This window comes from Panthera pardus, unplaced genomic scaffold (genome assembly GCF_024362965.1).
Source record: "Panthera pardus isolate Hobbes unplaced genomic scaffold, ASM2436296v1 HiC_scaffold_10, whole genome shotgun sequence".
Classification (NCBI taxonomy): Eukaryota; Metazoa; Chordata; class Mammalia; order Carnivora; family Felidae; genus Panthera; species Panthera pardus.
The window spans coordinates 1,469,237-1,480,356 of record NW_026526655.1 but is presented as its reverse complement, the minus strand read 5'-3'; the positions used below and the strand labels follow the sequence as shown (position 1 = coordinate 1,480,356).

The 11,120-nt window shown below is 59.5% G+C and overlaps 2 protein-coding genes across 3 annotated transcripts; both read right to left on the bottom strand.

Moving 5' to 3' along the window:
- Positions 1-1,069: 1,069 nt before the first annotated feature.
- COPS9 (COP9 signalosome subunit 9) lies at positions 1,070-5,833 on the bottom strand. Its single transcript, XM_019445340.2, has 3 exons — positions 5,707-5,833; positions 3,716-3,788; positions 1,070-1,336 (listed from the first exon to the last, which is right to left on the bottom strand). The coding sequence occupies exons 1-3, from the start codon at positions 5,767-5,769 to the stop codon at positions 1,299-1,301; spliced, it is 174 nt and encodes a 57-aa protein (XP_019300885.1). The 5' UTR covers positions 5,770-5,833; the 3' UTR covers positions 1,070-1,298.
- A 2,670-nt stretch (positions 5,834-8,503) lies between these two features.
- On the bottom strand, positions 8,504-9,997 carry OTOS (otospiralin). 2 transcript variants are annotated; one of them, XM_019445258.2, is made up of 4 exons: positions 9,890-9,997; positions 9,567-9,669; positions 9,426-9,452; positions 8,504-8,746 (listed from the first exon to the last, which is right to left on the bottom strand). In XM_019445258.2, the coding sequence occupies exons 2-4, from the start codon at positions 9,637-9,639 to the stop codon at positions 8,562-8,564; spliced, it is 285 nt and encodes a 94-aa protein (XP_019300803.1). In that variant the 5' UTR covers positions 9,640-9,669; positions 9,890-9,997; the 3' UTR covers positions 8,504-8,561. The 2 variants fall into 2 exon arrangements, with proteins under 2 accessions (XP_019300803.1, XP_019300801.2); XM_019445256.2 differs by lacking the exon at positions 9,890-9,997 and having other exon boundaries at positions 9,567-9,844.
- Between the last annotated feature and the right edge of the window lie 1,123 nt (positions 9,998-11,120).

The window sequence follows — 11,120 nt, the reverse complement described above, 5'->3', positions numbered from 1 at the left end:
GAAGCTTGTCCTTGAGCCTCTGACACCGAGACGGCCCCTTCCTCTGAAGCTTCCGACACAGCAGACCGCGTCTGTCCCTTCTCTTCAGGGACACTGGGCTGTGACCCCGCCCCCTTTCGGCCCCGGGGAGCCTGCTGGGCGACTGGGCTGCAGCGCCCTCCCAGGGCAGGAGCACGAAGGGAAAGCCGCACGGCATTCCCGAGGAAACCTCCCCCCCCCAAGAAATCCCCCCCCCCCAAGAAATCCTCCCCCCCAGGAAGCCTCCCCCCCAAAAAACCTCCCCCCCCCCCCCCGGAAACTTCCCCAACGAGGAAACCTCCCCCCCCCCCCCACCAAGGAAACCTCCTCTGGCTCGGAACACGTGTCTTCGGTGGAAACGTCACCCACCAACAGGCCTCGGGTAACTCCGCTAGGCGCCCTCTCCGGGGGGAGGTCGGCAGGCGCCCCGCCTCGCCACTGCTTAGTCCCGCGGCCTGGGCGCCTCCCCGTCAAGGAGACAGTCCTCGCTGGAACAGGAGTCTTGACTTTCACAGCCGCGATCTGTGGCGAGCTGACCCGGGGAGAAAGTTAAAAACCCTCTTCTGCCCCTCGGGTGTCACGGTCCCTTAAAACGGACAGACGGACGCATGTCTCGCGTAGAAGGCAGCTCCTCCGGGGCCGTCATCCACTCGTCCCGAACCCGGAGCCTCGGGTCTGGGGACGGCGGCAGCTCTGGTGCCAAGGCGGGGGCAGGAGGCCCCGTGGTGGGGGGGGGGGGGGGGGGGGGGGGGGGTTGTGCCAGGCACCCCCCACGGGGCGAGGGGGGGGGGGACGAGGAAGGTCTCCGCGCGCGCTGTCGGGGGGGGGGGGGGGGGGGGGCCGGGCGCGCCCCGCACCGCGTACCCTTCCGCCACGGATGCCACCCGGAAGGCTGGGAGCCATCACGCCCACCCGCTCCCCGCGAAGGGCGTCTAAGCGGACGAGCGTGTTTCAGTCGGCTTGCCGACACACACCTGCGCCCACACGCGTGTTCGCAGAGACTTTTGGGGATTGTAACATTCGCTCGAAACTGCAAGAACGAAAACGACCCTGCAAACGACGGCAGCTCTTTTTTTTAATTGAAGGGCAAAAGTCGGTCACATTTAGAGATCAGCGGGCCTCACGCGGATGGTTAAAACCACCCTCTTTCTTGGTCAACCGTCTCCTAATTTCAAGTAACGTCCACCCGTTCCTTCGAACCACCTGAAACTGTCCTCTGAGCAGATCGGCCACACCCCTAGGTGACGCGGGCGCGACCACACGCACTGCCGGAGGGCGTCTCACTGGATATCATCGTCATCAAAGAGATCTTCAAAATCTATATAAACGAACAAAACCACGCATTAATGGGGCACATGAGGCAAACAACTGAGAAAACGACTTCACGATGAATTACACAGACATTCAAAACAGGGAGAAAACAGTACACGATCGAAGGGACCCCACGACCGACTCCATTTTATCCCAAGGTCAGACAGTCCCAGGGGACACAGGAGTCTAGAATGCATCTCTAATCCCCTGTGTCGGTGACAATCAAGAAAGCGCACACAGGCGGAGGCGAGGTGCTGCAGCTGGAAGGCTGCCAGAAGACCCCACCGCGAGGGGAGCAGAGGGCAGGCGGGAGGAAGGCGCCAGAAGCACTGAGCCACGCTACAGTGGTTGTCTCTAAGGGAGTCTGCAGACACTGTCTGAGCCCTTCCTACTGGAAGAAGCGCTACAAACTCCCAGCGCCCTACCTGCTGCGATGGGCGGTCATCGTCTACGTGTCTATGCGTTTCCTAAACCCGCTACCAGGGACACACCTTGCTGTCATATTGGGGAAAGGGTATCAAAGAGCCCCGTGTAGTACCGAGCGTTCAAAACGGTGCAGGATAAACAGTGAGCTACAAAGAGGGCAGTGGAAAGCCCCAGTCACGTCTCCGCACATCCAGGCTGTCACAGGCTGTCACGGGGAAGGTGCTGTCCCAGAGACCTCCTGCCCGGCTGTGTCCCCACCGCACCGACGTGAGCGGTCCCACACCTGGGCTGGCCTGTGGCCTACGGCTCCGAGCACTCTGTCCCCAGCCCCCAGCCCTAGCTAACTCGTCACACCCTCCAACCTCTGCTGGGGTGTCACCCCCCCCAATAAACCGCCCTCTGATGTGCTCCCAGAAACAATGCCACCCGCCTCTGGCTCTCGTCACGACCGCCCCTACGTGCCGTCTTGTCTAACACTCCCCTACTTTGCAACACAGTGGGTGAAGAGGGCAAGCCTTGTTCGTGGTCTGAACCCCAGAGCCCAGGCGGCAAGAGGACAGAGCCTCTGCTTGAGCAGCGAGAAGCACTCAGAAGAAACCCCATCCAAACGCTCACGGCGTCCTCGCAGTAACACTTGGGACCGCCACAACCCAACGGGCGGTGTGCACCTCGCAAGCTGGCAGGGGCAGGCTGACGCAGCGTGGAGCTCTTCTGTGCTCCTTCCCTTTCTAGCCCTGGCCCAGAGGGAGGAGGCCACACTGCTCATGCCGCTCCATGCTCCCCACGGCAGAGCAGCCCAGGTCCCTCCCAGATACTTCCTTGGCAGAATTAAAGCGCTATTTTTAGAAACCACATGAACTTGAACACAGCCAACTGTCTGTAAACCCACAAGACGCGTGGGACCTTGAAGGAGATCACCACATGTGGGAGCAGGTCGGGTGGTGTCAGGGATCACCCCACCCTGCTTGGGGTAAGGGCCCCCGAGATCACCCCACGTGAGCGAGGGCTTTCACATGGCACTCTGGAAAGCGTAGAGAAACGGGGGTCCAGTCCTCACGGCTGGGGGAAGCCCAGATGCTGCCTCGGGAGCAGCCCAACTCCCCGGGAACACTGGCTTCTCTTTTCAGACAACTTGCTAACAAGATGCCAGATAAACTACCACGGCCTCAGACTCCGAGGAGGGGGTGGGGGTGGGGGTAGGGGTGAGGGAGCGGGGTTGGTACATCAAACCAGTGTGGCCAGATCGCATCCCAGCTGCCACTAACTAGCGACAGAAGGTCTTTGGAGCAGCGGGCGCCCAGATGAAAGAAAGGTGACAAGGAGAGAAAATCGCACTTAACCCTCCGAGGAAGATCCCTCTCGTGTTTCCGTTTACGATTCAAACCCTTAGTGTGAATTAGTACATTCTGTAGGAACAGGGCCTTGGGAAGTCGGAACACAGAGAAATGCCCCCGTGACACGCGGGAAGGTGTCACATCAACTGTTTCCACCACGCTTACCACCCATGTGCCTGGTAACTAGCGCTAAAGCTCTTAAATACTAGTGAGTCCTGCCCTCAGAGACAAGGGAGGGGACAGCCGGTGTCACTGTGCTAAGGGAGTCAACCAACCAGAGCCCAGGGACACAGGAAAGGAAAGGAAAGCAGCTGTCAGGATGCAGCAGAGATGAGAAGGCAGGATGGGGCTCCCACACCCGTGTCCGAAATGTGGCTGCAGCTCAAGTTCAACTACTGGAGTGCAAGTAGGCAATTTTACGCTACTTGTCCTCCCGAAGAACAAGGCTGACGGCCAGCGCTGACAGCCGTGCTGTCACCTCCTACGCACCGCGCCGCGTCTGAGAACCGCACACAGCTGGCTTCCCTGTCCTCTGACCCCAAGCACTCTCGTCACAAAGCACCCCACTTACAACACACAGAGAGACATTCGATTAGACCCGGGACCCCCGATCCCGGCGTCCTTACCGTTAAAAAAGTCGGCATGAACTGCCTTTTCATTGGCTGCCAAATCCATCAGGAGCCCGGTGCTGCCTCCAGCCTGGGAAAGGAAAGGTGAGAATATGTCAGTGCTGTTTTTCGAGAGAAGCCACGCCCCTCCAGGGCAGGGGAAGGTGAGGGAGGGAAAGGTGCCCAGGTGGGAGTCAAAATTTAGTTCCAGGCAAAGGAAGTGGGTGGGAGGGGCAGCATTCCGAGGAATCATCTTGAAGGTCTCCTTGATTCCTCTTACTGTTGAAACAGAATCCTGCTGTCCCCGGAACACCACCACGTCTCTGTAGGCCTGGAGTAGAGGTTCTAATTCCCTATATGATGTTGCCACAGAGGCCGGGCCCCAAACGTGCAAAACTGCGCCTGACGAGTTCTCTGCTCCGGACTGCCCCCTGCTTCTTCTGGGAATTAAACTGCTTCCCTTGGGAAAGTGACCTGCTGACCAGGGGCTCTGTGGGGTGCGGTCACAGGACCTCCCACCGCCACAACTTCGGGGGCAGGAAAATCGTGCCACAGCCAAAGTGGGGCAGTCTGATGCCCTCAGGATTCAGGGTGTCTGTGAGAGTCACACAGTGAGGGCAGAGCACAGGCCCCCGCCCACCGGTCCCCGCTGCTACCCCCCCACGTTCCCACGCTGTCTGCTCTACCTTCTCCAGGCTCCCTGGAGCTGAGTGTCTCCCACCTTCCTCTTCGTGGCTGTTGTCAGTAACCCAAACGCGGGAGAAAAGCCCAAGATGCTCTCCTCTCTCCTCAACCTCCCTCTCCCTTCCCCATGGCCAAGTAAGCCCTGCAGATTCCACAATGACAGACTCTGCTGAGTGAGTCCCGACTCCCACCTACAGGTGTTGCCTTCGTTCAGACCCTCCTCAAGGCTTCCGTTCGCAGCATTCCACTCTCCCACCTCCAAACCCAATCCCCAAACTCTCCAGAGCGACCTGCTAGGAAGCAGACTGGAGCAAAGCCCTCAAGTGAGTCCACACTGCCTAGGGAAATGCCTTTCACAAAGGACTGAGAAGCTGGGGTTCGGTGGCAGTGCTTCAAGGGTGGGGTGCAGCCAGCCCACCCGACCCAGCACAGCTACAAGCCACTTGGTGACCCAGCCCCGCCCCCTTTTCCAGCTGCAATCTCTCCCCGAGCTCGGGCACCTTACAGCCTGCTGGACTCGGCTCCTGCCAGGACTTCCTCTTCCACCACGACTAGTTAGCAAACACTATGCTTTCAGCATTCGCCCACAGTCAGCTGCTCTCCTAAACCCGAGCCGGGCCACCCCAAAGCCGGGAGGGCGCCTCCATCAGGGCACTCGCGACTCTATTCCACTTAGCGTCTGCAATCAGCTTCGGTCATGCCCCTATTTCAGGGAGCACGGACGCAGGGTCTGTCCCCCTAAGCTTTGAGAAAGGGGAAATGAGGCCCAGACATCGATGGGGCGGACCTGACACTTCGAGCTGGGCCGCGGCGCTACCAGCTCACCAACACCGCCATCAGCCGAGATCACCCCGTGGCCAGGACGCAGTGAGACGAAAACGCAAGACCCCTTCGTAACCTGCACGACTACAGGAGAACAGGGTCACCGTGCAACACACACATGCCAAGCGCCCATTCCCCCGGCTCCCTAGGCCGACGGCCGCGTCTTTCCCGACGACGGCTTCCCAGCCTGGCTCCAGTCGTGCCTCCTGCCGGACAACACGGACCCACGGCCGGGGACCCACCCTCACACCCGGCCAGCACGCAACCCGGCGCAAAGCCCCGAGCACAGGCCCGAACTCCGGCCTGTCGTCCGTAGCGCTCGCCGGGCCCGAGGAGCCGCAGGCCGGCTGCCAGCCGCGCGGGCTGGAGGACGCCACGGCCCAGGGCAGCGCCCGCCCGCCGCCCGCTGGCTCCCGGGGCGCCCGCTCGGACGGGGGTGGGGCCCGAGCAGGCCGCCGTCCCCGCCGCCCGCCCCGGCCCCCTGCCCGCGGCCGCCCCCTCACCTCGTCCAGGTCCACGTAGGGCCCGGCGCCCTCGGGGAACATCTCGTCCACCGCCGGCTTCATCTCGCCTGCGGCGTCTCCCGCGTCCCCGGCTCACTTCCGGCCCGCCTGACGCCTCTTCCGGTAAGCGCCGGCCGCGGTACGTCTAGACGCCGGAGGACCGCCGACTCTATGGTCTCCCGCAGGCCCGTCGGCGCAGAGAGGAGCTGAGCGCACGGAAGGCTCGGCCCACGGGGCCTGGCACAGAGCGGTGCCCAAGAGATGCCCGTTAAAGAATGTGCGTGTTCAGAAAGAGACGGGCAGTTGCCAGAGGGGCGGGGTGAAGGGTGGGCGACAATGGGGAGGGGACCAGGAGAGACACACTCGCAGCCCCCAGGTGCAGGTGTGCAGAATGGAAAGTCCAGCCTGGGGGCGCAGCCAACGACACCGTAATAACATTGCATGGGGACAGAGTGTGTACAGTTGTGGAATCACTATGTTGTACACCTGAAACGAATAATATTGTACATCAACTATACCTTAGAATGAAAGAATGTGAATGGTCAATGCAGTGAAGAGGCAACCCACCGGATGGGAGCAAGTATTTACAAGTTACATACACATATATGTACGTATGTACACATACATACACATGTACACATATGGTAAGGGATTAGTATCCAGTATATATAAAGAACCCACAAAACTCAACAGCAACAAATCCCAATTCAAAATGGGCAAATGACTTGAATATACCTTTCCGTGAAGTAGATGTTCAAATGACCAGTAAGCACATGAAAAGATGCTCAACACCATTAAGCATTAGGGAGATGCAAACCAAACCACAGTGAGCTACCACCTCACGCTTATTGGAACAAACACTATTTAAAAACCCAGAAAAGAACAAGTGCTGGAGAGGACGAGGGGAAATAGGAACACCTGTGCACTGCTGGCAGGGAAGGGAAATTGTGCAGCTGTCACGGAAAACAGTGTGGGGGAGCCTCAAAAATTAAACATAGAAATGTCATATGATCCAGCAGTCCCGCTCTGGGTGTATCCCCAAAGGAAGTGAAAGCAAGGTCTTCATGAGATATTTGCACACCCATGTTCATAGCAATTCACAATAGCTAAGTGTAGAAGCATCTCAGGTCTTCATTAATAGAAGAATGGCTGAGCAAGATGTATTCTGTACAAACATAAGATGGAATACTATTTAGCCATAAAAGGGAAGGAAATTCTGACACCTGCTACAACATGGATGAAGCTTGAGGACATTATGATCAGTGAAAGGAGATGTCATACAAATTCTGTATGATTCTACTTACGGAAGGTCCCTACAATAGTCGGATTCACAGAGATGGAGACCAGAAGGGTGGGCACTGGGGGCTGGGGGAGGGGCTGGGCGGTCAGTGTCTAATGGGGACAGAGGTTCAGTTGGAGAAGACGGGAAAGTTCTGGAGATGGATGGCGCTGATGGTTGCACAACAATGTGAATGTGCTTAAAGATAGTTACAGTAGTAAAAAAAAAAAGATAGTTACAGTAGTAAATTTTACGATATGTGTATTTTATCATAATTTTTTAAAGCATGTGAATGAGAAAAGGGGGTAGGAGGGAAGGGGCAGGAAGGGGAAGGGTGGATGGGAGGAGGGCATAAGATATCAGAGCTAGACTTTGGAAGCAGGTAGGCTTGGGGGCTAGTCTGCAAGAGAAGTGGAGGAGGGGAAGGGTGGGGCAGGGAGACAAGGAATGAGCCTGAGGGGGCTCATTCCCTCAGGGAATGAGGGGGACTGTGGCCTGAGTAGGCAGCGTGGGGCCCAGGGAGAGGTGCGGAGAGACCGGGAGTATGGTTGAGCCTCAGAAATCACCGTGAACACGAATCACTCTGAAGCACCCCAGCAAAAGACAAAGGAAGCCACTATTCCATGGTCAGCAACAGGCTTCTCTTCCGAGTAGTTTCAAAACATGGGAGTCCCTATTCCCATAGAGGAGTGAGATCTCCCAGGCACTCCTGGCCTTTCTCCACCTCTGACTTCTGGAACTACCTTGTGGAACTATGACAATTACACTGTTTGCACATCTTGGCTATTGTGAATAGTGCTGCGCTGAGCCTAGGAGAGCAGATTGCTCTGGAGGACCGCTTCCCCCCTGCATTCCGGGGGACCTGCAGCCCCTCCCAGGGACACTGTCGCCCTTGCACTCCAGGGGACCCCTTCCCTCCTGCACTTCCCCCCTGCACTCCAGAGGACGACTTCCCCCCTGCACTCCAGGGGACTTGCAGCACCTCTGAGGGACACTGTCCTCGCTGCACCCCAGGGACCCACAGCCCCTCCCAGGGACACTGACCCCCCCTGCACTCCAGGGGACCTGCAGCCCCTCCCAGGGACACAGTCCTCCCTGCACTTCGGGGACCTACAGCCCCTCCCAGGGACACTGTCCCCCCTGCACTCCAGAGGACCTGCAGCCCCTCCGAGGGACATTGTCCCCCTGCACTCCAGGGGACCCCTTCCCTCCTGCACTTCCCCCCTGCACTCCAGGGGACCCGCAGCCCCTCCCAGGGACACTATCCTCCCTGCACTCCAGGGACCCACAGCCCCTCCCAGGGACACAGTCCTTCCTGCACTCTGGGGACCCGCAGTCCCTCCCAGGGACACTGTCCCCCCTGCACTCCAGGGACCCACAGCCCCTCCAAGGGCGTGTGACTTCAGCTATTAGGTGACAAGTACAGCAAAGCCCTGAGTCAGAGCCATGGTTTGCTTGTTGAATAAGACAGTAAATGTGGCCTGACTGGAGCTGTTTCTTGAAAGAAAACCACCAGCGTTTGTGTGACTCAGGTGAGGAATTTATTGAGCTTGCGGCCAGGGATCCAGGCTGGTGCTCAGTCCTGCTGATAGGGGACGTGGAGCCCCAGGGTGGTCCCCAGGGGGAAGTGAGCGAAGAAGGTGCGGGCCAGGTCCTCCAACTGGGGGTAGGCTCCCAGGGTCTGGAAGTACTGCACATAGTTCCAGAAGTCAGAGGTGGAGAAAGGCCAGTAGGGCATGGCCGGTGGCTCAGCATAGGGGTCTGAAAGACACAACCACCTGCCTCAGGGGCTGTCCCCGCTCGTCCTGCCCCGAGGCCGCCCCTCCACGATGCCTTAGGGCAGGTGGCCGGGGCCAGCAGCCCCATGCAGTGAGGGGACCCTCCCAGCTGGACGCCAGGCCCCGGGCTATCCCTGATCCTCTGTGGCAGCATCCCGGAGCCTTGCCATCTGGACAATGACCTGGGTTCTGCCTCTCGGGACTCATGGTCTGAGGGGACAGCTCAGGGGGAGGAGAAGAGGGAAAAGGAGGACAAGGAGGGAGGGGGCGGGAAATCTGGCCCCTGTTCTGGAGACGCTGAGGATGGGGGAGCATCCCGGTGGGATTTCAGACGAGGCCACAGCCCCCAGCCCTGGAATCCAGATGTCGCTGCCCTGGGGTCGGACTTGGTGGGAGGGCCCTGGGGTGAGTCCGGTCCGAGGGCAAGAACGCGAAGCCTCGGGAGTTCAGAGGGTCTCTCCTGCCCTGTGCAGCCCCAGGTGGCTGGAAGGCAGGGCCCAGGGAAGAGACTCAGTGCCTCTGCTTGCACAGCTTGGCCTTCAGCTGACCCAGGCTCCTGCTTCCTTCGTTGGGGATAAGAAGCCAGCTCCCACCCAGCTCCCTCTTCTGACCCCACCCCACCCAAACACACACCAGAAAAGGCCAGGAGGACAATACAATACCTCCCTCCTCCTGCACTGGCTTGGCTCCTGCAGAGGAAGAGAGAGCAGTCACCCTGGAGAACCCCCGAGGGTAGGACCCCACCGCACATGAGCTGCCCAAGCGGCCAGGGGGTTGGCACGAGGGACAGAACCGCCACTCACCTGCCAGAGGTCCCAGCAGGAGGCAGAGGGCCACCCCTTGCACCAAGCAGGCCTTCATCTTCCCCAGGTGCATCTTCCACCAACCGATGGAGCTCTGGTCCCCCTGCAGCACGAGGACCCCAGAGGGTGAGACCCGCCGCCCATGAGGGCCCCGGCTTCCTCCCAGCACCCCTGCACCGGGCAGCTCCCTGGAAAACATCTCTGGAAAAAGGACAAGCTCTGAGTGTTTTCACAGCAATTTCAGTCTCGGTGGCTTCAGACGGTGGTCCTGAGGCTGAGCCCACCACCCCTCCCCGCCCCCGTGGCCGGCGGCGACCCCGCACCTGCCCCCCGCAGAGGTTACTGGGCTCCTGTTGTTCAGCCTCAGCCGGAACGGGGACAGGAGTCTGCCGCCAGCACGCAGGCCCCTCTTTATAAAAGGCCAGAGACAAGGAGGCAGACGTCACCTACGTGAGCTGTCAAACCGAATATTTCATCCCTGGCCAGAGCACTGAGGGCTCCTGTGACCTTGTTGGCAGCGGGACCTCGAGAGTCCACTCGTGGGAACCTGATCCAAGGATCAGATCCGGAGAAAAACATCTCTGCACAGGCACTGCTAGGATCTCCAGGACTGAATTCAACACCAGTACTCAGACGCGATTTCCTCTCCACCGGATAGAAGGACGTTCTGAGTCTGACACTGAGGCTGAGGTCCCCCCTTACAGGAACAAGGTCATCACAGAGCGGCCCCTGGGGGGACAGGCAGGCAGGCAGGCAGGACGGGACCCTCGGGGAGCCAGGAGCAGCCTCAGCTCAGCACCCCCCACCCCCGCCGACGGGACATGTTGAGCACAGTCCGTACAGGAAGTGTGGGCATCCAGCCCCGCTTCGCATCTGCAGACTAGAGCCTTCTGGCTCACGCACGATGATTAAGTCTATTGTCCGGAAGGCAGCTGTCTGGCCCCAGGGACACCATGGACGACTCCTACGGTCTCCAGACCACTCTGATTACCCCTCAGGGCTGCTCCTCAAGACTGCGGCCGTGCCTCGTGGCCCTGCCCACGGGGTCCCATCGCCCACTGAATCCACACAGCTGGGGACACAGCATGTGGTCTGGCTGGTGGCGAGTGGCAGAGAGCAGGTCTTCCGTGATGGATCCAGCCAACACACACCTGGTCTCCCCAAGTCTTTGGGCGCCTGCCCGGACCCGGGACCAGCCTCCTGCACGGGCCGTCTTTGCACAAACGGCTAGAACCGCTCCCGGTCTCCTGCGAATCCAGAGGATCCTCTGCCAAGTGGGCCCAGGCCAGCACTTCCGTCGTCTGTACCCTGATCTACCCCATATATGTTCCCTGGGCTTTGGACGCCACGTATGGGCGTATGTGGACCCTCCTGGGGACACACATTGTGCCTCGCTTTCTAAGTCACATCTGAGCCTCAGGGTCTGGTCACGATTGGGGGTGGGGTCCTCAGGAGGATTAGCAGCCCCTGGCGGACGACAGCTCTGGGGGGGCTACAGGTTTTTCAAGCACGGGGGACTAACCCGCCGGATAGGGAGGAAGGACACTTCTGCTG

Bases quoted from the DNA above. Each gene is read 5' to 3' on its own strand.
- COPS9 (XM_019445340.2), bottom strand. From the start codon at position 5,769: ATGAAGCCGGCGGTGGACGAGATGTTCCCCGAGGGCGCCGGGCCCTAC. The intron at 3,789-5,706 runs GTGAGGGGGCGG...TTCCTTTCCCAG, and splicing joins CCTACGTGGACCTGGACGAG to GCTGGAGGCAGCACCGGGCT. The intron at 1,337-3,715 runs GTAAGGACGCCG...TCGTTTATATAG, and splicing joins TCATGCCGACTTTTTTAACG to ATTTTGAAGATCTCTTTGAT.
- OTOS (XM_019445256.2), bottom strand. From the start codon at position 9,765: ATGTTTTCCAGGGAGCTGCCCGGTGCAGGGGTGCTGGGAGGAAGCCGG. The intron at 9,453-9,566 runs GTGAGTGGCGGT...CTTCCTCTGCAG, and splicing joins CCTGCTGGGACCTCTGGCAG to GAGCCAAGCCAGTGCAGGAG. The intron at 8,747-9,425 runs GTATTGTATTGT...TGTGTCTTTCAG, and splicing joins GCCAGTGCAGGAGGAGGGAG to ACCCCTATGCTGAGCCACCG.